At 45.6% G+C, this 27,398-nt stretch overlaps 2 protein-coding genes across 2 annotated transcripts in view; one reads left to right on the top strand and one right to left on the bottom strand.

Annotated features, from left to right (window-relative positions):
- Positions 1–2,127: 2,127 nt before the first annotated feature.
- Positions 2,128–19,285, bottom strand: LOC138953115 (monocarboxylate transporter 5-like). Its single transcript, XM_070324901.1, has 5 exons — positions 19,086–19,285; positions 7,788–7,931; positions 7,028–7,174; positions 4,371–5,798; positions 2,128–3,845 (listed from the first exon to the last, which is right to left on the bottom strand). The coding sequence occupies exons 1-5, from the start codon at positions 19,183–19,185 to the stop codon at positions 3,703–3,705; spliced, it is 1,962 nt and encodes a 653-aa protein (XP_070181002.1). The 5' UTR covers positions 19,186–19,285; the 3' UTR covers positions 2,128–3,702.
- Positions 19,286–25,944: 6,659 nt separating this feature from the next.
- The window catches only part of LOC138952830 (uncharacterized), an 8,114-nt gene continuing 6,660 nt past the window's right edge, over positions 25,945–27,398 (top strand). The window contains exon 1 of the mRNA XM_070324564.1: positions 25,945–26,066. Within this exon, the coding sequence (XP_070180665.1) occupies positions 26,009–26,066 (58 nt within the window). The 5' untranslated portion in view covers positions 25,945–26,008. The remainder of the gene's footprint in view (positions 26,067–27,398) is intronic.

Below are 27,398 nucleotides of genomic sequence, written 5' to 3'. Positions count from 1 at the left end.
TGCAGTGGATACTGAGATTGATATAAACGTTTTCAAAAGAAAAGACTGCTGTTTATGCAATGAACGCTCAACATCGTGCCTTTTTTACATTTAGTCAAGTTTTGACTAAATGTTTTAACATCGAGGGGGAATCGAAACGAGGGTCGTGGTGTATGTGTGTGCGTGTGTCTGTGTGTCTGTGTGTCTGTGTGTGTGTGTGTGTGTGTGTGTGTGTGTAGAGCGATTCAGACTAAACTACTGGACCGATCTTTATGAAATTTGACATGAGAGTTCCTGGGTATGAAATCCCCGAACGTTTTTTTCATTTTTTTGATAAATGTCTTTGATGACGTCATATCCGGCTTTTCGTGAAAGTTGAGGCGGCACTGTCACGCCCTCATTTTTCAACCAAATTGGTTGAAATTTTGGTCAAGTAATCTTCGACGAAGCCCGGACTTCGGTATTGCATTTCAGCTTGGTGGCTTAAAAATTAATTAATGACTTTGGTCATTAAAAATCTGAAAATTGTAAAAAAAAAAAAAATTTTTATAAAACGATCCAAATTTACGTTTATCTTATTCTCCATCATTTGCTGATTCCAAAAACATATAAATATGTTATATTCGGATTAAAAACAAGCTCTGAAAATTAAATATATAAAAATTATTATCAAAATTAAATTTTTGAAATCAATTTAAAAACACTTTCATCTTATTCCTTGTCGGTTCCTGATTCCAAAAACATATAGATATGATATGTTTGGATTAAAAACACGCTCAGAAAGTTAAAACAAAGAGAGGTACAGAAAAGCGTGCTATTCTTCTTAGCGCAACTACTACCCCGCTCTTCTTGTCAATTTCACTGCCTTTGCCATGAGCGGTGGACTGACGATGCTACGAGTATACGGTCTTGCTGAAAAATGGCATTGCGTTCAGTTTCATTCTGTGAGTTCGACAGCTACTTGACTAAATATTGTATTTTCGCCTTACGCGACTTGTCTTCTTCTTCTTCAGCGTTCCAGAATTTTCTGGCTACGCCGTGTGAGCTCGTTTGGTCATTTGGGTTCCCCACACTATACTCTGAGAGCATAGTCAGCTTCACTCCGCTTTCGTTGAGTAGGCATGCTGGGTATTTTCGTGTTTCTATAACCCACCGAACTCTGACATGGATTACAGGATCTTTTCCGTGCGCACTTGGTCTTGTGCTTGCGTGTACACACGAAGGGGGTTAAGTCACTAGCAGGTCTGCACATCAGTAAGTTGACCTGGGAGATCGAGAACATCTCCACTCTTAACCCACCAGACGAAAGCGACCGGGATTCAAACTCACGACCTCCCGATTAGGAGGCCGACGTCTTACCACCACACCACTGCGCCCGTGGTGCCTTTTTGATTCGAAATTATGCTTATGGTAGCTTTGTATTCACTGTGATGCTTTCAGATGGCCGGCCGCTGATCGTTGCTGCCTTCCGCAAGGAGTGCAACACTTTCACAAGCAATCAAAAGCCGAACGAGTTATTTCTGATAGTCGTCTTTTGGTACTAGCAATACTCTACGGTCTCTGGTACGGTGCATCTTGTTTTTGCCGCAAGTAACCCGAGTGGCAAAATGCAAGCGGTTCAGATTTGAAGAGTAATAATTATACGGACCGAGAACGTCTAGTCTCTCCCTCTTTTATTACCTCCCTTGCCTCACTGGGCGTCTTGACTACGACCGGCTTCATTTCTAACACGGTGGCAGGGGGGAGTTAGACACACGCACACACATACACACACATACACACACACTGACACACACACACACACGCACACACACTGACACACGCACACACACACGCACACAAACACACACTGACACACACACACACTGACACACACACACACACGACACAAACACACACACACACACACACGCACACACACACGCACGCACGCACGCACGCATGTATATGTACCCACGCACGTACACACACACACACACACTGACACACACACACACACACACACACTGTGACACACACACAAACACACACACACACACGCACGCACGCATGTATATGTATACCCACGCACGTACGCACACACACACACACACACACACGCACACGCACATACACACCAGTATCACAAGGTTACACTCAACATATATATAGAAAACACACACACAAACTTGAGTTAGCCAATCAAGGGTCTCTCTGTGCCCATCATTCCCAGTGTCAGCTGTGTAGGCCTACTGGAAAAGTGGTAGCGCTGGTTTAAGACCCCCAACATCAAAAGTCGAACAAGAGAGGGAGCCTTATCATGGAGATAAAACTACGATGAGAGAGTCTAACAAAACGATGAATAAAACGGCGAGTCTTCAAATAAAGATAGAGGTAGTAGTAGTATTTATTTACGTCAGCCACTTAAAAGTTGTGCAAATTTAATTTACTCTGTTTCCTTCACCTCATCCAACCACAACGCTGCTCTTGCCTCCGTTCGTTCCAGTAGTGACTCTCACTCACGTCTTCATCTGTTCATTTGTCAATACCTGCCTTCTTTTAGTACATCCATCTCGAAATATGTGGATTCGTAATCTTCATTCACTCCTTCACTGGACGAGTTAGTTTCGGCCGACATTCATGTATCTGTGACATCCTTAAAATGCTTGTATAATATCACATGCAATAAAATACAAGTCGCGTAAGGCGAAAATACAATATTTAGTCAAGTAGCTGTCGAACTCACAGAATGAAACTGAACGCAATGCAACGCAGCAAGACCGTATACTCGTAGTCCACCGCTCACGGCATAGGCAGTAAAATTGACAAGAAGAGCGGGGTAGTGGTTACGCTATGCTGCATAGCACGCTTTTCTGTACCTCTCTTCGTTTTAACTTTCTGAGCGTGTTTTTAATCCAAACATATCATATCTATATGTTTTTGGAATCAGGAACCGACAAGGAATAAGATGAAACTGTTTTTAAATTGATTTGGAACATTTAATTTTGATAATAATTTTTATATATTTAATTTTCAGAGCTTGTTTTTAATCCGAATATAACATATTTATATGTTTTTGGAATCAGCAAATGATGGAGAATAAGATAAACGTAAATTTGGATCGTTTTATAAATTTTTATTTTTTTTTACAATTTTCAGATTTTTAATGACCAAAGTCATTAATTAATTTTTAAGCCACCAAGCTGAAATGCAATACCGAAGTCCGGGCTTCGTCGAAGATTACTTGACCAAAATTTCAACCAATTTGGTTGAAAAATGAGGGCGTGACAGTGCCGCCTCAACTTTCACGAAAAGCCGGATATGACGTCATCAAAGACATTTATCAAAAAAATGAAAAAAACGTTCGGGGATTTCATACCCAGGAACTCTCATGTCAAATTTCATAAAGATCGGTCCAGTAGTTTAGTCTGAATCGCTCTACACACACACACACACACACACACGCACAGACAGACAGACAGACACACATACACCATACCCTCGTTTCGATTCCCCCTCGATGTTAAAATATTTAGTCAAAACTTGACTAAATATAAAAAGCGGAGGGATTTCCAATGAGAACATTATATCACAGTGTCAGCTCCGTCACACATTCACACGCATGCAGACTGACACACACACAAACACACACACACACACACACACACACACACACACACACACACACACACACACACACATTTTCATACACTCGCACCCCCCCCAACACACACACACACTTGTTTAGACACTGTCCTCCTTAGTGTTTGGTCTTTTCAGAGCACGTGCTAAAGGTTCGGCAAACAAGAGAATGCTGGCCAAGAGAGCACAGGCACCCAGACACTGAAACGTGGCGTTGTAGTCACCAGTGGCATCCCTTAGTTTACCTGAAAAACACAAATATAATATGCAAATATTGTAACAGCCTTTAGAGAAAAGCATAAGTAAAGAGCTTGTGGAGACTTTATAGATGAATGAGGTTATGAGGTCAGATCAGCAGCGTTGGTTATTTTCTATGGCGGTTGATTTTGCTGGTACGTCTACTGCATCACACTACCGACATCACCACAGCTGTCGCCACCACCACCAACCATAACCACCGTTCAAAAGTGACAATGACAAGTGGTCATCTAAAAGTAATATCTCCGGGCTAATCCATACATATCTTAAGGGTCTACTAATAGTACAATTTGTACGACTACAAAGCATCTCTAGCCAGCTACCCCCGTCACCAACATGTTACAGAGGACCACCCCCACTCCCACTTTAGACCTTTTCCTGTTGACACTTGCGTTTTCAGATATTCTGTTCATAACCTCTGTAAATTCATCCTCATTTCATGACTCCTTAATTTTAAAATCAAATGTTATCAGGTGTTAAGAGATCTCACAAAAGCATTGCGTTTCACTGACCTAGAATGGGGTACATGATCATGTTGGAGGCGCCCTGGGACAGCTGCACAAAGCCGAAGGTCTTCGAGAAGTTCTTCAGCTGCACGAAGTCGATGATGATGATGGGCAGCAGGGTGAAGTAGGCGCCCTCGAACAGCCCGTAGACCACGCCTACAGACATCATGGCGGCAAAGGATTGCGTGGGGAGGAGGGGCAGCAGCTGGAAGAGCGAGCCGATGACGAGGAAGGCGAGGGCGGACAGCCGGGCGGGACGCAGCCAGCGGCGGTCAGCCAGCAGCCCGGTCAGCAGACGGCCCAGCAAGTTGACCGCGCCCCAGCTGGTCAGCACCACGGCCGTGTCGTCGCCGCTCAGCCCCCGCTCCCGGCACAGGGAGGGCAGGTACGCCCCCGCCCCCGAGGCCGCCACCACGCCCACACATACGTAGGCCTGCACCAGCCAGAACAACGGGTTCCGCATAAGACTCACCTCGCACGTCAGTTTGGACAAGAGACCCCTGCACCTGCTGCGGCTGCCAGACTTGTCGCTCAGGTCGGAAGATAGGCACTCCAAGGAGAAGTCTTTGCTATCCTCCACACCAAGAAAGGGCGGGGCTTGGACTAAAAGATGGGGCTGACCGGCGTACAGGGCGATGTTCTTGAGGCTTTGCTTCCACGATTCGCTGGACAACCCTAAACTCCCTTCTCCCCTGCGCTGATGCAAGAGCGGAGATGGTCGAAGATCTGGGACAGTCGCGCTTCGCTTGGCTTCCGTAAGCTCCGGCTGAGTGAGCGCCATGTTTCCGCTGCTGGAGAACTGCCTGGCGGAACTCTCTGGCAGAAGCTGCTTGTAGTCCTGGTCCTGCTCGAAGACGTGCATCAGGTGCTTGTTGCCGTGGGCGTAGGACAGAGGCTTGCTCAGGAACACCTCTTCCACGTCGTACATCAGCTCTGTAGACCCAATCTTTAGGCTTTCTGAGGACAAGAGCTCTGTCAAGAAGCGCTCGTGAACTGGAGAGACTTGGATCATAGGCAGGGTGGTCAGATTCACATTCGAATTTGTAAGGTCTGAGTATAATACAGACATTTCTTTTTTAGACACAGAAGCCTTCCCTTTGAGAAGAGCTTCTCCTAGCTGTTCGTTCTTGTCTGTGTCTTCTTCCTCGACGTCCTCAACGTTCTCGCCGTGCTGCTGCTGCTGGGTCTGACGGTTGTGCTGCAGCGGCCTGTAGAGGTTGGCGAAGACACAGAGGTGCAGCGTTACGGCGCCGTACAGCAGCCAGGTTCCGTGCAGTCCGTAGCGCTGCAGCAGGTGAGTGGCCAGCAGCGGCAGCGTCATACTGCCCACACTGGACCCCGTGTTGGCCAGCGCTATGGCCAGGGCTCGCCGCCGCTCAAAGTACTGACCCAGTAACACCAGACCTGGACCGTACGTCATGGCGTTCCCGATGCCTTAGGGACATAAGAGTGAACATAAAACACAAGTATTGTTCAAGTAATGTGAGCCCTGGACTATACGCCAAGGCGTTCCCAATATTCGTACCTGTACCACACACAATGAGCATGACACATCGTGCTATAGACATGACACTTCATAGTATAGACATGACACTTCATGGTATAGACATGACACTTCATGGTATAGACATGACACTTCATGGTATAGACATGACACTTCATGGTATAGACTTGACACTTCATGGTATAGACATGACACTTCATGGTATAGACATGACACTTCATGGTATAGACATGACACTTCATGCTATAGACATGACACTTCATGGTATAGACATGACACTTCATGGTATAGACATGACACTTCATGGTATAGACATGACACTTCATGGTATAGACATGACACTTCATGCTATAGACATGACACATCATGTATAGACATGACACTTCATGCTATAGACATGACACTTCACGGTATAGACATGACACTTCATGCTATAGACATGACACTTCATGGTATAGACATGACACATCATGGTATAGACATGACACTTCATGGTATAGACATGACACTTCTTGGTATAGACATGACACTTCATGGTATAGACATGACAGAGAGAGAGAGAGAGAGAGAGAGAGAGAGAGAGAGAGAGAGAGAGAGAGAGAGAGAGAGAGAGAGAGAGAGAGAGTGTAAATTGGTTTGTTCATAGACGTTGTATAGACAGCCCTATGTGGTTCCATTCACAGATCAATCATAGGTCTGTCCTGGGTTTTAGATACTCTACGAGCACCTTTCTAAATTAGACAGTGAAGTGTTGCCATGACTTTGGTTTTTTTTCAAATTAAACTATGATATACCTTACCTGGCCTTTTGAAATGTTACCTTCCCATGCCTTGTCTTGCTTTTCGAAATACGACTTTGCATTGGCAAATAACTTTTCTGTAGCCACCTTTTGGATCACAATGACAATCAAAATCACACTGAGACAACGACACCAAATGAGGAGACGAGACAGCTTGCCTGACCTTGCAGGATTACTTTAAAGACTCACTGTTTTGTTTTTTGATTTGTTTTGCTTTCTTGTGTTACTCGTTAATTCCCAAGAAGCCCCCAAAGGCAACAATTTGTTGTATTTGTCATGGTGTGTAAGGATATATTTTGTATTTAAGATTCAAGCGTTTTGGGGGGAGGGGGGGGGTGTCACAATTTCCACACAACTCACCGACCACAACGCCCAGAGAGAAGATGAGGAAGGGCACGCTATGGGCGAAGGTCCCCAGCGTCATGCCAGCTGCCATCAGGAACCCGCCTACCAGCGCTGAGGTCCGCACGTGAATCAAGTCCAGCAACACGTTGTGCACCACCAGGGCTGTCAAACAAACGGTAAGCCTTCACTGTGGTGTTACAGGGCCTTAAGGCCTTTCTTAACGAAGCACGTGAATCACGTCCAGCAACACGTTGTGCACCAGCAGGGCTGTCAAACAAACGGTAAGCCATCATTATGGTGTTACAGGGCCTTAAAGGCCTTTCTTAACGAAGCACGTGAATCACGTTCAGCATCACGTTGTGCACCAGCAGGGCTGTCAAACAAACGGTAAGCCTTTACTATGGTGTTATAGGGCCTGTCAGACCTTCCTTAACTGAGCCCGAAGTTGACTTCGCGAATATTCGATGATGATGATGATGATGATGATGATGATGATGATGATGCTGCTGCTGCTGCTGCTGCTGCTGCTGCTGCTGATGATGATGATGATGATGATGAGGAGGAGGAGGAGGAGGAGGAGGAGGAGGAGGAGGAAGACTACGACGACAACGAGAACGCAACGAGGACAATGATCAGGATGACGACAACTGCGACAATAGCAACGATGATGGCGACGACAAAAAATCGTCAACGACGACAACGAGAAGGTTCAACAACTAAACAATGATAACTTCCCAATCATAATGCCAAGATAAAAGATTGAAACCAAACTGACCTGAGACGCAGAAGACGCCGTACTGGACGCTCATGATGAGCGAGGTGAGGGAGGAGGTGGCGTTGAAGACCTCCATGATCTCCAGGAAGAACACGCCGAACGCACGTATGTATCCCACGCACAGAATGTTGCTGCCAAACACCGCTGAAAAAAAATGAATGAATAAATAAATGAATAACTACATTAATAGAATAATAAAATATATAAACCAATAAATCCATAAATACATCCATAAATACATCATTAAATGAATGAGACAATCAACGAATCAAGCAATCAACGAATCAATCAATCAATCAATTAATCAATCGATCAATCAATACAATACTAAAAAAAGATTCTGTTAAATAGATATGTTTTCATAAAATTAAACTGTTTAAAATATAAACTGTTAAATATGTAAACTTATGAATGAATGCAAATGCGCTAGTACGCTATCATACAGGAACAAACACAACTCCAAATGTAGGTTCCTTCCACTGTATTATACAGGTATGACAAACATACACACAAATACACACAATCATGAACATAAATGTTAGGTATTCAAAAATTGGGTACTCACAGGTTTGGATGCAAAAACAAAGCGAGATTACAATCCCGTGCACAATTTCACTAACAAAACCCTCTACCCTTCACTTATGTAGAAAAATACACAAACAGTCCGTGAACTCACAGGCACACGAGATCTACTTTATTGGTATCGAATCACGGCTCGTGTGTAGTCAGAAAAAACAGTTACAGTTCATATTCCGGCAGACTCAAATCACCGTCTGCTCTGCCTAATAAACACTCATGATATCTTATGTACTTAAGATCTTATAGACATATTTTAACTCTGTTCATACACAGAATTACACAGCGTCTATGGCCGTTCACCAGGAAATGTATCTGAATACTAATTCCTTCCACTGGCGACCTCGGTCTACTCAGTTCCTTTCGCCCTGCATGTGACCTCTATGGTCCAACTATACGGACAACCAAAGCTATTCTGGCCATCTGGCCAACTGTCGTCCTCATATCTAAGGCAGACTGATATCATAAATCAATCCCTCACATCCGGTCAAGTACCCCCTTCTTTTAAGCATGCAGTAGTCACTCCCCTCCTGAAAAAAGCTAACCTTGACATCAACACTTTTAAGAACTACCGCCCTGTCTCTAATTTGATTTTTGTTTCGAAAGTCCTTGAAAAGGTTGTTTTGGCCCAATTGTCAGAGCATCTTGCTAAGACAGGTATGGTTGAACCATTACAGTCCGCCTACCGCGCAGATCACAGCACTGAAACAACCCTACTTAAGGTAGCGAATGATCTTCTCACTGCCTGTGACAGCGGCTCTGTTTCGCTTCTGGCCCTGTTGGACCTATCCGCAGCGTTCGACACCATCGACCACGATATACTGCTGGCAAGGTTGAACACCACATTCGGCATAACAGGCACGGCTCTGGGGTGGTTCTGCTCCTACCTGACTGGACGCACTCAGGCTGTTGTGATCCAAAATAGGCACTCCGAGGACACCATACTAAAGTATGGCGTCCCACAAGGATCTGTGTTAGGCCCAGTGTTATTCACTATGTACATACAGCCGTTAGGCAAAGTCATAAAGCACCACAATGTCCTGTACCACATGTTCGCAGACGACACTCAACTACAAAAATCCGCACACACCAAACAGTTTACAGAGTTAGTGTAGTCAATAGAATCATGCAGCGATCACATCAAACAGTGGATGACAGTCAACAAGCTCAAGATGAACGATGATAAGACAGAGATCATGCCAGTTGGCAAACAATCAAACTTAAAGCTTCTTTCAGAAACATCCAGTCTTACCCTTTCTGATACCACAGTCACATGCAGCACCAAAGTAAAAAACCTGGGTGTCCACCTTGACAGTAGCCTGTCAATGGACGCCCACATCAACTCACTCTGCAGAACCGCCTTTCTTGAAATGCGGAGGATTAGCCAAATCAGACACCTTCTTTCCCTCGACGCAACCAAGACACTGGTTTCGGCTTTTATTTTGTCGAGACTGGATTACTGCAACTCGCTCCTAGCCGGCCTCCCAGACGCCAAGCTAGACCGCCTACAGCGCATCATGAACAATGCAGCACGTCTTGTGCTGCGCAAGCGCAAGCGCGACCATGTCACCCCTCTCCTCATGACCCTTCACTGGCTACCAATCAAAGCACGCATAACATATAAAATAGCTACCCTGTGTTACCGTAGCCTTCACGACGACTCTGCCCCTTCTTACCTGTCTTCGCTCTTAAAGCCACACGTCCCCACACGCAACCTCAGATCCGCTGACGCAGGGCACCTTGTTGTCCCACGCATCAAACTGAACGCTTTCGGCAAGCGCGCCTTTATCTACACAGCTCCCTCTATTTGGAACTCTCTGCCCATGTCTGTCCGCCTTTCTACCTCTCTCCTTTCCTTCAAGTCCTCTCTAAAAACACATCTCTTCCGGCAATACTTCAACCCCTAGCCTGTTCAGTATCTGCCACATTGAGGAGAGTGGTCACTTGCCATCGTAGCGCGCTGTGGGCCGGCTGGGGGCGGGTTGCTATTTCATGTGCACTATGAGTGCGACTACACGTGCCTTGGCGTGTGTGTGCGAGTGTGCGAGGGCTGTATTTTGTATATTGATTATTTGATACATGTATAAATGTGTCTCCAGGAATATGTTTTGTTTTAATCTTGTGTCGATACTATTTAGTTCTGCCTCGTTATTAGCCATTGGGTATAACTGTTTTATCATCACTGCTTTGTTGTTGTTCTTTGGCCATTTACGTTGAATGACTTGTTATACATCGACATTGATAGTTTTATTCTTCTTCTTCTTCGTCGTTCGCTAGATAGTTTTATCATAAGAACCTTTTCTAATTCCTATTAACTCGATGTTCTTTAACTATATTTATACATAAATGCATATTGTAAAGCAGTATGCATTGTTAGAGGATTTTTTTTAGTAGCAGTGTTTAAATGTCGAAGCTGCTTTTCCCAGTTTTACCTAAGAGACCGACTGTATATTGTGTTATTGTATTTGTCAGACTTGATTGTACCAAGTCCCTACACATGTTGTAATGCGCTTAGAGCCAAATATTTTTGTTTTTTTGTAAGGGATAGGCGCAATATAAATACACTTTATTATTATTATTATTATTATTATTATTAACCATAACCTTGCAATAACTTCGCGAAATCCCGTCGAATTTCAGCTATGCTGGTCTAGAGTTATGATACTTCGGCGGCTTCTCAGATCCTTCACACTTGTCATCTGGCCACTATCTCCCTCTCAGACCGGTTATACGACGCACTGCACAACATAAATAGCGGACATCTTGTCTTAGATGTCTGTCTGCTATGCTTACAGTTTACAGTGTTAGTCGATTCAACTTATGCGATAAACACTCTAGCGATATTCGAATGCTTATTCCATTTACCTGTTAAGTGCTTTCCTGTCGCATCTATCCGGGCTTCCTCCCTCCCGGCCGATTACTTGGACAACCCCTCAATGTCCGAGGACAGTGGTAAAGTGTAAAAATACCCTAGTTGCGATTTACAACATCAACTATTCCCGGTCAGTGAGCTGAACTCACAGTGCGGGCAACACACTTTGCTATGTCACGCTATATCTCTGGTTAGCGCTCTAAAAGCGTGGAGGATATCACTGTCAAACTTTGCCTGTTACAGTGTTATTCGTGATTTCCTTCACAAAACTATAGTAATAAATAATCAATTACAGATCAATCAGAAAATCAGACATTGTGTAGCTACGCATGGTGATTACGAGGACTGAGGAACTGGCATAAAGGCCATGCATACACATACAAGTAGCATCAACACCGAACAAGGTTGGAAAGAGTACTCGTTAAATCTTCCATGTTAAAACATATACGGGCTTGAGACCAAGGGTAGGGCGGATGGTGGCGAGAGAGGTGAAGGGACGGGGAATGTTTACAGTGCCGTGTGCCGGGTTGTGAGCAGTGCCCACCAATGTTTAGCTCAGGCACCGTCGCGGCAGACGCGAGTTATTTCTATGCAGGAAAATGCAGCGCGCTATTCTGGCCATCTGGCCAACTGTCGTCCTCATATCTAAGGCAGACTGATACCACGAGGTGTAAGTTACACCCGCCTTCAGGCTCAGGCATTTTCAAACGCTCGACTTAAGACTGTATAGAAAGAAGAGCTAACAGACAAAGATGACACAGGCTTAATTATTCAGATACATGACAGCATGCGCGTCGAAATATACTCAGAGACGGTCTGGCGAACTTTCAACAACCTTTTCTTCTCAGGCATAGCTTTTAATACTACATAAAAGTTATTAAATCATCAAACAAATGACACGATTGATATAGTCCAATTCTGGCACAATCAATCCCTGTTAGAGCAAGGTGCGACACTTTGGCAAAAGAAAGTTTTCTTGTTTTCAGATAGACTTTTTTCTTTGGAGTCCAAGGAAATCCAGGTGTTAACCATTTGTTTGAATGTCACGCTCCCCTGCAAAACCAGATGCTGCTCCTGGCGTTGGAATTTGGGCATTAGCGACACCTGTGTTTAAGAAATACCTGAGAATGCTGGGGGAAAAGCTTGTCTGTGTTAGGAAACGCTGCCGTTGCTGAGCTTTGGTTCGGTTTTGTGTGTTGCATGTAGTTGACTTATTTGTACTTTGTGGGAAAGTACCGATATTATATTTTGTAAACACAATATTTATGTTTGAACGAGAATGCAGGTGAACTTTCTAGTCCTGTCAAAACAAGTTGTTTACCACGTTGTTTTGAGTCGTGGGTTCGTGGCGTTCGCTCGGATTAAGTGCGTCGGCGCTTTTGATGTACGTCACAGAGAATGTCACTATTCTAGTCCATTCTATTCATCTAATTTTAGTTGTATCATGTTCGGTCTGGAATATTCTCGAGATTGAGTATTTACTATATAGGCCAGCGTGATGTGTATGTTAAAAAGCTTCTACTTTGAGTTCTGCTACGATGTGCAGTTGTATGTATGGAATGCTAAATAAATCCTCGAACTCAAATTGACGAGTTGTTTTCTGCTGCTGCGAAGACGGGCGACGTAGAATAAAAGAACACAACTATACGACGCTTGAGAACTTGTGGCAATCTCAAGTGTCGTGTAACAATTGGGGGCCAAGTCAAGGATCTACGTTTAACGCCAAGGGTTTTCCAGCAACAAAGACCAGTGTCAAGACAGTCACAGGAGGTAGCCATCAATCGGGTGTATCCTGAGGGATCAGTATTGAGACTACGGAACCGTGGATTCGGTGTGACTGGTGAAGAGTTTGGTAATCGCCGCAGCTCGGTACGGTGAGCGACGCCGGAGTGTATCGGGATTACAGAGGTAAGCTGCTGTTTGGACGAGACGGACTTCGTCGCGGAGCTAGTGCATTAATACTACGAAATACGACTGAGGTACGTCGTGTACGTATCGTGAGCAGAGTGCTCCGTCACGTTAGACGAGGAGGGTGGCAGCCTGCGTCTACGAAGGTGACCAGCGACGAGAGAAGCACCGGAGGTGTAGTAGAGACTGTGTTATTTTTAGAAGAGCACATTCGTCTACGTTCGGGGCTGTGAAAGAATACAGACGAACGCACCAGAAAAGGACCAGAATGGCTGAGTTCTGGGCAAAAGGAGTTGAACTGGGACTGAAAGGCAAGCAGCTGACCGAGTTCGTCGAGTCCCAGACATGACTGCTAGCGCAGCGTGAAGAAAGACAAGCGCAGCGTGAGCGTGAAGAAAGACAAGCGCAGCGTGAGCGTGAAGAAAGAGAAGCACAGCGTGAAGAAAGGCAAATGGAGATGAAACGCTTAGAGCTCCAAATAGAAATGGAGATGAAGCGCTTAGAGCTTCAGACAGAAATGGTGCGTGTTCAAAATGAGCACGAGGCACCACGCCAAAGAGATAACCAGCAGCAAATGCTACACAGGGCACCGAAACTTCCAGCATTCGCTGACGGGAAGGACCAAATCGACTGCTACCTTGCAAGATTCGAGAGGTTCGCTGAGAGTGCTAGATGGCAGCGCGACGACTGGGCAATTCAACTCAGCGCACATTTATGTGGGGCAGCACTTGAGGTCTACACTAGACTCTCAAACGATGACGCCAGAGACTATGATGTACTGAAGGAAGCTCTGTTGCGTTGCTACAACTTCACTGAAATGGGCTACCGTCAACGCTTCCGCGAATGCCAGCCATTGTCTGGAGAGACACCGAGCCAGTTTGTGGAGCGCCTGTCGTCATACCTGCAGAAGTGGGTGGAGTTATCAGGTGAAGAGCAGTCATACGAGAGTCTGAGGGACTTGATCGTGAAGGAGCAATTCCTTAATGCCTGCCCGAAGGACCTGGCGACCCGCTTGGAAGAGCAAAAACTGCGGGGTTTGAAGGACATTACTGATGCTGCTGAGCGTTATCTCATTGCTCATGGAAGGACCCTGGGGACGTCAAAGTCATCGAAACCTTTCCAGAAGAGCGGAAACCAGGGAAACCAACCTGTCAAGGGACAAACGGAGTCCGCACCATCATCCATTGAAGGGCAGAACATAACGTGCTTCCATTGCAATGCCAAGGGCCACCGAGTCGCCAACTGTCCCCAAAAGAAAAATAACGGACATGACAATGACAAAGCGCAAGAACATCGACGGAGATATTACGACAACAAGAGGCAAACGAGTGGCTCGAACCAACAAGTATGTGCGAGCAGCGTCATACTTCCAAAGGCTGCCGAGCAAGTGGCTACACCATCGGACGTGGAAGAATGTATATCTGATGGCCAGCTTCTACTCGCCAATGGCAAGTCAATCTCTGTCGTCGCCAGCGCAGCTGTGTCAGTGTCGAACATGCCCGTGTCGAAGGGATTTGTTGAGAAGCAGGAAGTGACTGTTCTCAGAGATTCGGGCTGCAATGGGGTCATCGTCAAATAGGATCTGGTGCCAACAGAGAAGTTCACTGGTGACTTCAAGTGTACGCTCATGGCTGACAGCAAATGCGTGAAGGCACCAGTGGCAAAGATCCAGATCGATACAATGTACTCCATACTTCACCGGAGAAGTTGAGGCCGTCTGCCTGAAGAAGCCCTTGTACGATCTACTAATTGGGAACATTGGGGGTGCGAGACGTCCTGATGACCCTGATTTCGAATGGAGAATGGGCTCAGCTCAGCCTGCTGCTGAGGAGGAAGACCCACTGCCATTCGCGAATGAAGATATCAGCAAACTGTTACGAGATGACAGTGCCACTGTGCATCGCCGCGACCAGCCGCAGGTTGTAAGCGCTGTGACGACCAGAGCCCAGGCGAAGAAGAACAAAACGATTACACCGCTAAGGGTCACCAACAGTTCTGCAACTGCTGTCGTGGACAGGGATCGGCTGATTCAGCTACAGGAAGCTGATTCGACCTTAACAAAGTACAGGAGTCGTCCTGTCAAGGAGATGACTAAGGGCGAAGGCACTGTGCACGTTGAGGTGAAGGCCAAGATCCTGTACAGAGTGTTCCAGCACGCAAGAGTCAACGGAGGGAAGCCATTACGTCAAGTTATGGTGCCTCAACCACTTAGGCGCCTGGTGATGGAGGTGGCCCACGACTCTATTATGGGAGGTCACCTGGGTGTCAAGAAGACATCGGACAGAATCCAGGCTGCGTTTTACTGGCCAGGACTGCATGCAGATGTGACTCGATTCTGCCGATCGTGCGATATTTGCCAGAAAACCATACCTCGAGGAAGGGTCCCGGAAGTGCCGTTGCAGAAGATGCCTTTGATCGACCGACCTTTCAAGAGGGTGGCCATTGACCTCATCGGCGAGATCAAACCGCCAAGTGAAGAGGGTCATCGTTGGGTACTGACCCTGGTAGACTATGCAACCAGGTACCCAGAAGCCGTGCCTCTGAAGAAAATTGACACCGAGACTGTTGCCGAGGCACTTGTGGACATTTTCAGCAGAATTGGGGTTCCTGAAGAGATCCTCACAGACCTGGGGACACAGTTTGTCTCTGAATGCATGGAAGAGGTCAACAGGCTGCTGAGCATTCGTCACTTGACTACGACAGCCTATCACCCGATGTGCAATGGGCTGGTCGAAAAATTCAATGCGACGCTGAAGTCCACGCTTAAGAAACTATGCAGTGAGCAGCCAAGGCAGTGGCATCGCTACATCAATGCCTTGCTATTTGCATACAGGGAGGTGCCACAAGAGTCCACTGGATTCTCCCCGTTCGAGCTGATGTACGGGCGGACCGTGAGAGGCCCGATGCAAATACTAAAGGAATTGTGGACGAAAGATGTGGACACACCTGAAGTGAAGAACAGTTACCAGTACGTGTTTGAGTTGCGAGAGAAACTGGAGGAGACTCTCGAGATTGCAAGAGAGAACTTGAGAAAGTCTCAGGATAGCGGAAAGCACTACTACGACCGCAAAGCCGTGAACAGGAAGTTTACACCAGGTAACAAAGTGCTGATACTGCTTCCCACTGATCACAACAAATTACTGATGCCGTGGAAAGGCCCATACGAGGTTGAGGCCGTGGTAGGGATCAACGACTACAAGGTGAATGTCGGCAAGAAGTCCAAGATCTACCACGCTAACCTCCTGAAACTGTATGTGGAGAGACCTCCGGAAGCAGTACAGGTCGCAGCAATTGTGGAAGGACCAGCTCAGGAGAAGGCATACCAGACCGTGCGCGACCTGATGTCACGAGACCCGGTGCTACGCCTTCCTGATACTGCCAAAGAGTTCATCTTGCGTACAGACGCATCGGACGAAGGGATTGGATTGGATTGGATGGATTGGATAAGATTTACAGTCCAGTGAGGTTATCCTCATGGAAATTCGGGCTGCTTTCTCCCCGGGGAAAGCGAGCTGCCATACATACGGCGCTACCCATATTTTGTTTTTCCTGCATGCGTGTATTCATGTTTTCTGAGACTTAATGCCGTGTGAGATGGAATTTTTTTACTTTATTCCAAGTCCCACGGGTATTTGATGGACATTTTTATCTATGCCTATACAATTTTGCCAGGAAAGACCCTTTTGTCAATCGTGGGATCTTTAACGTGCACACCCCAATGTAGTGTACACGAAGGGACCTCGGTTTTTCGTCTCATCCGAAAGACTAGCACTTGAACCCACCACCTAGGTTAGGAAAGGGGGGAGAAAATTGCGGCCTGACCCAGGCTTGAACACGCAACCTCTCGCTTCCGAGCGCAAGTGCGTTACCACTCGGCCACCCCATCGGCGCCATGCTGATGCAAGAGCATGGAGGTAAACCGTTTCTGATCAGCTATGCCAGCAAGAAGCTGTCAGGAGCCGAGAAGAACTACTCGACCATGGAGAAAGAGTGTTTAGCCATTGTGTGGGGAATCAAGAAATTTGAACTCGACCTCCAAGGGGTGAAATTCGTGCTTCAGACTGATCACAAACCCCTCACCTACCTGAACTCTGCAAAGTTTGTAAATAATCGTATCATGAGGTGGGTGATGTACTTGCAGAACTTTGATATGCGAGTGGAATCGATTAAGGGTTCAGACAATGTTGGAGCGGATTTTCTCAGTCGAGTATGTGAGTAAAACTGTGTTCATTCTCCAACAGACTAATGTACATTCCTGGATTTTAATCTTTTATGTATCTATATATATATATACGACTAGTGTCTGTCTGTCTGTCTGTCTGTCTGTCTGTTCGCGATGCACGGCCAAAGTTCTCGGTGGATCTTTTTCAAATTTGGACACCGTATTCAGCTACACCCCGGACACAACCTCATCGATGAGATATTTCAACACGTGCTCTCAGCGCGCAGCGCTGTGCGCGCTGAACCGATTTTTTGTTTTTGTTTTGTTTTGTTGTCGGGATCCACTACCAGTAACTCTTCCTTATCTTCTCCAGTGTTTTCAGCCGCGATTATCTCCCTTCCTCCGTGTGGCGTCAATCCATATTCCCGTTACTACGTTACTATTTTTAGAAGGTCACTGCACGTTACTATTTTTAGAAGGTCTCCAGTGTTTTGCGCGTTTATCTCCTTTCCTTCGTGCGCCGGCGAAGCCGGCGTACACCCGGCAGAGCCGGGTCCCAGGCGCAGCCTGGTATTCGGCTCTACTTCTTCCAGGCGAAGCCGGTACCCGGCGAAGCGGGTAATCATCTAGTACATAATATGTGTACAGGTAGGGTTTCAATGATTGACAGAAATTAGGTAAATTTCTTCTTGTGTTGGGGGTAATGTTAGGAAACGCTGCCGTTGCTGAGCTTTGGTTCGGTTTTGTGTGTTGCATGTAGTTGACTTATTTGTACTTTGTGGGAAAGTACCAATATTATATTTTGTAAACACAATATTTATGTTTGAACGAGAATGCAGGTGAACTTTCTAGTCCTGTCAAAACAAGTTGTTTACCACGTTGTTTTGAGTCGTGGGTTCGTGGCGTTCGCTCGGACTTAAGTGCGTCGGCGCTCTTGATGTACGTCACAGAGAACGTCACTATTCTAGTCCATTCTATTCATCTAATTTTAGTTGTATCATGTTCGGTCTGGAATATTCTCGAGATTGAGTATTTACTATATAGGCCAGCGTGATTTGTATGTTAAAAAGCTTCTACTTTGAGTTCTGCTACGATGTGCAGTTGTATGTATGGAATGCTAAATAAATCCTCGAACTCAAATTGACGAGTTGTTTTCTGTTGCTGCGAACCTCTGGGATGTTCATGATAACGTTTACCCGACCAAATTTGTTCAAACATGTGGTACCAGCCTTGTGATGTATTGAATGAGACAGAAGACAATGAGGGCTAACGGTGCGCAGACAATGAGGTCAAATGAAGTTCAAAATCAAATGACATGTAAAAATCAATAGGAGAGGCGGGAGAGGAAGGTAGACGGACAGTTGAACAGACCGATAAACAGACAGACACACAGGCAGACAGACAGGTACAGTCGAGGACACACTCACACACACACCAGGGGCGGATCAGTTGCTTTGTAAGGGGGGGGGGGGGGGCACTTTGAATCGAAAGTGAATATGATGGGCGCAAAGCGCCCGAGCTAGGGGGGTCCGGGGGCATGCCCCCCCCGGAAATGTTTTTGCCCAAAGAAGCAAAATGGTGCCATCTGGTGCCATTTGAACTTAGAAATGGTCATAGAATCAGCATAGAAAAATCTTTTTTCTTCTTCTTTTTTTTTCGGGGGGGGGGAGGCACGTGCCCCCTGTGCCCCCCCCCCCCCTCGTCCGCCCCTGCACACACACACACACACACACACACACCGTCACACACAATCAAAAAACATGTTTTGCAACAGACTGACCTGCAGTGACAACCCATGCCCATCCTCCATCTAAAGGAGCCATTCTGGAGGCGGCACTCTGCGGACCCATTTTTTTTCTCCTGAAACCACAGTGACACATCTGAAGCCAGCCTTAAGGAAAAGTGTATATCCAGCTAGCTTTCCAACAAATACCACTGAATTCTGCGAGTACATCATAACCCTCTCACTGACTGCGTAGAAGAGAGAGTGTGGGAGTTGATTATGTATACTATGTAGGGAGCACACTGTTTCCGAACATGCAGGTCACAACGCACGCATCGTGGGTCTACTCTGCGTGTGTGGGGTGTGTGAAACTACCTGCAGTGACGCATGAATAATGAATAAAAACACAGATATATGATATATAATGTACTTCTGATAAAAGGTTTTTGCCGTCGGTTTTCCCCTTCTCTCTCTCTCTCTCTCTCTCTCTCTCTCTCTCTCTCTCTCTCTCTCTCTCTGTTTCTCGCTCAATTCTCATCCCACATGCTACTGCCACCCTACCCTGTTCGACGTACGTGTGTCAACCTACAAACACACCCGCACGCACGCACACACACTGTAAGGTGATGTTCTAAAGTCAGTGTTGAATTACTAAAATCCCGAGGACGGCTGTCAAAATAGAGGGAGGCTGGGACGGTGATGGAAAACGAGATGGCACCCTTGACAGTTTGAAAGCAAGTAGACCGTGAAGTCGGCGACTACAAAGCGGCGGCGAGATGGGCGGGGGCGAGTCGGTACCTCGCCATACAGAGTCACCCTCTATGTGATACTGAGTCACCCTCTATGTGTGAAGTCCCCGCGAGTGTTTAATCGCAGGTAAGCTCAACAACAACAAGAACAGCAGCAAAATTATCTCTTTTTGTTGTTGTTGTTGTTGTTGTTGTTGTTGCTGTTGCTGTTGCTGTTGTTGTTGTTGCTACTGCCGCTGTTGTTGTTGTTGTTGTTGTTGTTGTTGTTGTTGTTGTTGTCGTTGTCGTCGATATTGTTGTTGTTGTAAACACTGTTAAAATGTGTCATTATTTGCTTCATAAAACTATTGTTTTAGGGACATATTAAGCGCTCTAAATGCAAACGACATGCGCAACACGAGTAAGGTAGGGAGGGTTACATGGAATTTCCTGGTACCCGAGAGAACAACAACATGAACAAACGACTTTCATCGTCACGTACTTTGTGTCTCAGATCTTATCATAACGCTCTGCCTCATTTAATTAAGAGTATCACTTCATCATAATCTTACTGGTTTCCCTTAACCAAAATGTGGGATGTAGTCTTCTTGACGTTTCTATAATACCTTGGAACCCCTATTTAAGACTCCCCTGATTTAAGACTTTCCCCGTTTTAAGACTCTGCTTTTTCAGATTTGTTGGTCATAACGTCTGTAAAATTAATGTACCTCTATTTCAGACCTCCTTCGTTTTAAGACTTAGCTTTCTTGGGGTTTTGGTGGTCTGAAAATGGGGGTACCATTGTGTGCCGGTTTACAAACAAAGCGCGATCACCTGTATAGGCGACCGGCACGGTTGGCCTAGTGGTAAGGCGTCCGCCCCGTGATCGGGAGGTCGTGGGTTCATACCTAAGACTTTAAAATTGGCAATCTAGTGGCTGCTCCGCCTGGCGTCTGGCATTATGGGGTTAGTACTAGGACTGGTTGGTCCGGTGTCAGAATAACATGTGACTGGGTGAGACACGAAGCCTGTGCTGCGACTTCTGTCTTGTGTGTGGCGCACGTTATATGTCAAAGCAGCACCGCCCTGATATGGCCCTTCGTGGTCGGCTGGGCGTTAAGCAAACAAACAAACCTGTATAGGCTGGCGCATGCTATGATTTCTATTACTCTAACAAGGTCAATGAACTGCTGATCGTTGAATATTAGCTTAAGACTGCGTGTATTGCTTTCTTTTACCGTATAAGAGAATGAAAAACAGCAATCAATGCTAAATCTACATCATGCATGGACTGACGTAATTCAAGGAATTAGCGTAGCACGTGCACAGATACGTTCAAGTGCACACATCTGCTTCAACACTGATGCATCTGCTCTGCTCAGACTTAACAGAACGTAACGAAAAATAAATGATAAAAAATAAATATGAACAAAAGCAAGAAAGTTTACGTTTATGGAACGTTTAAATATAGGTGATAAAAACAACCAGTATACCAATTCCAGATCAGATCATCTGTCCTGCTTCCGACCAGAACAAGACAGGTGATAAAATAATCAGTGTCAGAATTCTCGGTGCAGCACGTACAGATGCTTATTTCGTAATATCAGCCCAAAACTGGTTTCTTGCCAGATACTATACGCCCTGGCATCGTTTTCCATGGCTTTGAAGAATGAATAATTGCGCAATATTCCTGCAGCAGTTTAAGTTCATATGGGCACATTTTACAGAAATCAGTCTGAGGAAAACTCTAGTTCTCATTTTAAACCTTCTGTACACGAAACTAACTTTAATGTGTGTCTGTCTGTCTGATTGCGTTTGTCTGTCTGTCTGTCTGTCTGTCTGTCTGTGTCTGACTGTATGTCTGTCTGTCTGTCTGTCTGTATGTCTGTCTCAATCCCTGTCTCTATCTGTCTGTCTGTCTGTCTGTCTGTCTCAGTCTATCTGTCTCTGTCTGTCTGTCTGTCTGTCAGTTCTCTCTCTCTCACTCTCACACACACACACACACACACACACACACACACACACACACACACACACACACACACACACACACACACACACATTGTAGTCTGTCTAGGTACAAATTTGAAAAAAATGTATTGTGCCTTGAACCTTTAAAATCAACTCAGTCTGACTGAACCTCTCCGGGTCTCTCTATTTCTCTGTCAATGCGTGCGTGTCTGTGTGTCTGTGTGTGTGTCTGTGTGTGTGTCTCTGTGTGTGTCTGTGTGTGTGTCTGTCTGTCTCTCTCTCTCTCTGTCTCTCTCTGTCTCTCTCTCTCTCTCTCTCTCTCTCTCGTAAAATAAATTTCAATTCAATTCAATTCAATTCTCTCTCTCTCTCTCTCTCTCTCTCTCTCTGTCAAGTCGCAAGCAGCTGGACGAATTAAATCGTTCTCTCCCATTCTCTCTGTGCCTCTACAGCGTTATTTCTGTAATGGGCATTGCTGAATGGAAACAGCTCCATACTTCACGCAGTCTTTTGTATGTCTTTCTAAAACAGATGGCCTTTGTATCCTGCGTGAACAATTATTGCTGTCGTTCTGTATGCAGTTTAGCTACTCACGTTTTGTGATGATAATTAAATGCTGTTTGCAAAGCTGTTGTCCTGTATTAATGATGTTGTCCTGTAGTAATGAAAGTACTATGAATACATGAAATGTGATAAATATACTACATTTAATAATGTAATAATCTATTAAAAAAAATGATAAGAGTGGAAGTTATTTTCAGGGCAACATCATCCATTATGGATATAATTGTAAAATAGTGAAAATGTTACCACACGCGCGTGACAACCGTTCCCACAAAACTATAAATACACACGCACGCATGCAAACACACACACACACACACACACAACCACACACACACGCGCGTACGCACACACACACACACACATACTCACGCACGCACACACGCACGCACGTATGCACGCACACACTCACGCACGCACACACGCTAGCACAAACACAGACACACATACACACACGCAAACACACACACACACACACACACACACACACACACACACACACACACACACAAACACACACACAGCACGAAAATGCAGTCAACAGAAGATAGTTTCTCTGGAATCTTTCCAGACATTTTTGGCTCTGAAAACTACAGCTTGCCAGCACGTGGGATCATAAATAATTTGCTGGTTTTTGTTTTTCTTCCTCTTCAATATTTGCCTGTCATCAGAGTGATTTTGTGGGTGGTCTCTTCATTATTTGTGTGTATTTGTGTGAGGGTGTGTGTGTGCGTGTGTGTGTGTGTGTGTGTGTGTGTGTGTGCGTGTGTGTGTGTGTCTTTGTCTCTTTGTGTTTCCGAGTTCTCTGCCTGTGTGTGTGTGCGGTGTGTGTGTGTGTGTGTGTGTGTCTCTCTCTCTCTCTCTCTCTCTCTCTCTCTCTCTCTCTCTCCCTCCCCCTTCCCCCTCGCCGTGTATTTGTGTATGCATCTGAACTGCCACTACGTATGTTAATGTGCGTGACAGTCTTAGTTGGCCGGTTTGGCTCCGTGTGTCGAAACGCCACGCACGGTCATTGACATGGAGATATTAAGCTTTACACGCAGATTCAGTTCTGCCGCGAATAATCAAAGGAGAGAATGAGAAACACGAGCAGGTGTCCAGCCAGAGACAGGGACAGAGGGATACGGATAATGTCACGCTGTTAAAAAAAACACATAAAAAAAACAGCGGGCTATCCGTCTCACACTGGCAGTAGGTAAGAGTGCATGTACACAGTCTGATCGTCGGGCATACATATAGTCTTTCTCGCGTAAACCACAGCAAACACTTTTAAACCGGTTAGAAGACTCTCACCGATCCGACCGTCGATTCCATCGGCGATGTAACAGAAATAAGCCGAAATCAGTGTGACTAGACCTAAATAATTACGATTGTCTAGCAAGCAGTACTTTCTGGCAGAGAGGAACGCTATAGAGTTCGTGCTGAGATCGGTTCATATTTGTCCTCGCGTATTTTGTTTCAGAATCCACTCGATGGAAGGTTTGTAGTTGTTCATGATAAGAATTGGCTCGTTTGTAGCTTTGTAGTTTGTCTCAAAACTGCCTCGTTTGTTTCCTGTTTCTTTGTCTCAGAACCAGTACGTTTGCTGGTTTGTAGTTTGAAGTGTACCGCAACACGTTGGCCTAGTGGTAAGGCGTCCGCCCAGCCGGTAAGCGGGAGGTCGTGGGTCGGGTCATACCTAAGACTTTAAAATTGGCAATCTAGTGGCTGCTCCGCCTGGCGTCTGGCATTATGGGGTTAGTGCTAGGACTGGTTGGTCCGGTGTCAGAATAATGTGACTGGGCATAGACCAAATAGCCTGGACCGCCAACTCGTCACGTGACCCTTCGAGGTTTCGACGCTCGACTTTCAGGGGCGCTTAGCGTCCGGTTTGAAAGGCCAGCGATTCGAAGACAGTGAAAAGAAAGCACGCTCCAGTTATTTGTGACAATGGGAGGTGACAATGAACTGGATTTTCCAAAACTCCAAACTAACCTTAAGAAAACTCATCGAAAAACATGTTCCATATGCACTTTAGCTGAGTTTATTTTAGCATTTTCAGAACTTACCTCGGCAACTTCGTCCATGTTTACAATCGACACCGGATATGACATCCCCCTGAAGGCCATGTAAGCATAGGTTCCTAAATGCGAGAGGCCGCTACCTCGTAATAGAGAGAAAGAGCGGAGAGAGAGCTAGTTGGCGGTCCAGGATAAATGGTCTATGGACTGGGTGAGACATGAAGCCTGTGCTGCGACTTCTAGTGTCTTGTGTGTGGCGCACGTTAAATGTCAAAGCAGCACCACCCTGATATCACCCTTCGTGGTGGACTGGGCGTTAAAGTAAACAAATAAACAAACAAAGAAACAAAAGTTTGTAGTGTGTATCTTCTTCTTCTTCTTTGTTCATGGGCTAAAACTCCCACGTTCACTCACCGATGTTTTTGCACGAGTATAAGTTTTACGTGTATGACCTTTTTTTACCCCGCTATTCAGGCAGCCATACGCCCGATTCCGGGGGAAGCATGATATGGGTATTTTGGTGTGTCTATAACCCACCGAACTCAGTCTGACATGGATTAGAGGATCTTTTCCGTGCGCACTGCACTTGGTCCTGTACACACGAAGGGGAATAAGGCACTGGCAGGTCTGCACATAAATTGACCAGCCCGGCAGGGAGATCGGAAACTGAATCTCCACCAGGCGACCGCGGCCGGTATTTGAACTCATGACCTTCCGATTAGGATGCCGATGTCTTATCCATTAGGCCACTGCGCCCGTCGGTAGGTTGTATGAACATCGGGTTTGTAGGTTTGTAATGTGTATACAAAAAAATCGGCTGGCTTTTTCAGGTTTGTACGTGTGACAGGGAGACTACCGTCGCCCTTCACAGCAGACTCTGCAGAGTTGTTCGCCTTTGAAGTAGGCAACACCTGTGGATTGTAGAGTTCTGTTTGTGATGGGGTCTGGCGGCTTTTGTCTCTCTGTATGTTCATGGATTCCTCCGCGAATGCATAACAGTTTTTATAGGGCTTAGAAATAAGCTCTAAAATTCTCAATCCTGTTTAATTGGACTTCGCCTCCAAAGGTGATTGTGGTGTTTCGGCACTCGGTTACATACGGTTCGTCTCATTAACCGGGTTCGTTTGTAGATTTGTATTTTGTCTCAAAACCGGCTCTAGTCTTTCATAGGTTTTTAGTTTGTATCAAAGTGTGCTCCGCCTTTGTAGGTTTGTAGTTTGTACCAAGACCAACCTCTCTTGCGGTTTGTAGTTTGCAACAAAATCGGCTGTTTTTGGCAGGTTTGTAGATGTGGGTTTTTTTTCTTCTTAAATCCATCTGGTTTGTAGGTTTGTACTTCTCAAAAAAAGCTCTTTTGTAGATTTGTAGCTTGCATCTAAATTTATAGTTTGTAGATTTTTTACTGAGTGTGTATCAACACCGACTCGTTTGTAGCTTTGAAGTTTGTCATAAAAATCAGCTTAATTGTTTGTGGATTTTTAATGAGCGCAGGTTTGTAGTTTGTATATATATCAAACTCGGTTTGTTTGCAGGCTTGTAGTGTGTGTCCAGATCAGTTTGCTGTTGTCTCGGTATAGTCTATATCAAACTCGGTTCGCGTGGGCAAAGTGCTTCCCTCGTTGTGTGTTTGTGCAGGGTCAGCGCTGCGACTGTGTGGTGTGCTAGAAGAAAACAGGCCAGTCATTGAGGGAATGACGTGAGACACTGAGAAGGAAGTATGCCTGGGAATGGCCGGCAAGGCGAGGGGCAGCGCTGGGGCTGGGCTATTACCGCTGGTAAGTCGTCGATAATGATTTTTCATGGTGTTGTGTAATTTTTGAATTACAAAGGAATTGATATGTAAGACAGTTTCAAGCGAGCTATTTTTCGCGGCTGTATTTACTGTGGAAACAACTCTAAATATGGCAAAAGTGTCACGTCATAATCAACCGTTTGGTTTCGGCCCTCGCTGGAGCAGACGATTTTTTCTGTAACCAGTTGACAGTGATGCAACCATATATTACGGTCTCCTTCCGGCAGCAGTCCCAAAATTTCGACTTGTTTTAACCTTAGAACGATGTTTTTATCATAACTGTGAAGAACAGAAAGGAGATCACTGTCGAAGTCGGCCAATCTGCAATCATTTTCGTCTCGCGAACACTGCTCGCGAACTGACTGCTCGCGAACAACATATGGGAGATAACTCTGTATTCTTGTTATGATAGGAATTTAGCGTCCGGTCAGAGAAACAACTGGCGATAGCCGTGGAGCGATGATTATCAGAATGGAACGTTCCCACAATAGGCGACGCCGGCTACATGTTTCCCATGTAGCCCTTCATGACAGACGACTCCACTCGCCGCGTTTTGAGGAATACTAAAGTTTTTGCTAACTCTCCAGTATAATCCGGATCAATTCAAATGTAGCATTTCAAGAACATCAAACTCGGTTCGTGTTGTGAACACATTGTCTCGATTCAGTGTTACTTGACTCAGTGTTTGTCTACGGGGGAAAAAAAACAAGGAAACGCAACTCTTCCACGACACACCGAAACTTATTTCGGAGCATCATCTACTCTTTTGACGCAAGCCTTATATGAGAAGAACATTACTATAACAGTATAAGACATAACCTTAGAGAGAAATTTAAGTTGTACGCCCTCAAGGCAAAGCCATTAGGGGCATGAGTACAGTCTTTGTATAAAAAGTCTTAAAAACAAGAAAAAAAGCAAACATACATTGGCTAAACTTACCTTACTGAGCTGTACTTTATGCAAGGCAAGACGCTTGGCGACGCCTGTTGCTGGGTCTCCTTTTTGAGGGGTCGCCCTTTTTGGGTGAAAATGGTTGAATCCAGCACAATCATCATGATCAGCTGTAGCAACGCACGAGGTCGCAGCGTGTGGCAGCATTACGAAATTGCAACCAACCTGTGCCAAGAACAAGTTCATTGGTTGGAAATAGACATAGTTTGATGATGGATTTAGTGTGAGAAGCTGATAACTGTTCTTTGCTCACGTACGTGCATTGTCATGGAGAGCGTTTGTTTGTTTGGTTTTTTTTGTGTTCTGTGTGAATGTGTGTGTTTGGGGCTATGGGGATACGTTGGGGGTAACGAGGTGTGTATGT

This window comes from Littorina saxatilis, linkage group LG17 (assembly GCF_037325665.1).
Source record: "Littorina saxatilis isolate snail1 linkage group LG17, US_GU_Lsax_2.0, whole genome shotgun sequence".
In the NCBI taxonomy this organism is placed as follows: domain Eukaryota; kingdom Metazoa; phylum Mollusca; class Gastropoda; order Littorinimorpha; family Littorinidae; genus Littorina; species Littorina saxatilis.
The sequence above is the reverse complement of the archived record's forward strand: the minus strand, read 5'-3'. Positions and strand labels throughout refer to the sequence as shown.

Excerpts from the sequence above, each read along its gene's own strand:
- LOC138953115 (XM_070324901.1), bottom strand. The coding sequence starts at position 19,185 with ATGTGTCACTGTGGTTTCAGGAGAAAAAAAATGGGTCCGCAGAGTGCC. Across the intron at positions 7,175-7,787 it reads CGGCGTCTTCTGCGTCTCAG|CCCTGGTGGTGCACAACGTG; the intron begins GTCAGTTTGGTT and ends TTTGTTTGACAG. Across the intron at positions 3,846-4,370 it reads GATCATGTACCCCATTCTAG|GTAAACTAAGGGATGCCACT; the intron begins GTCAGTGAAACG and ends TGTGTTTTTCAG.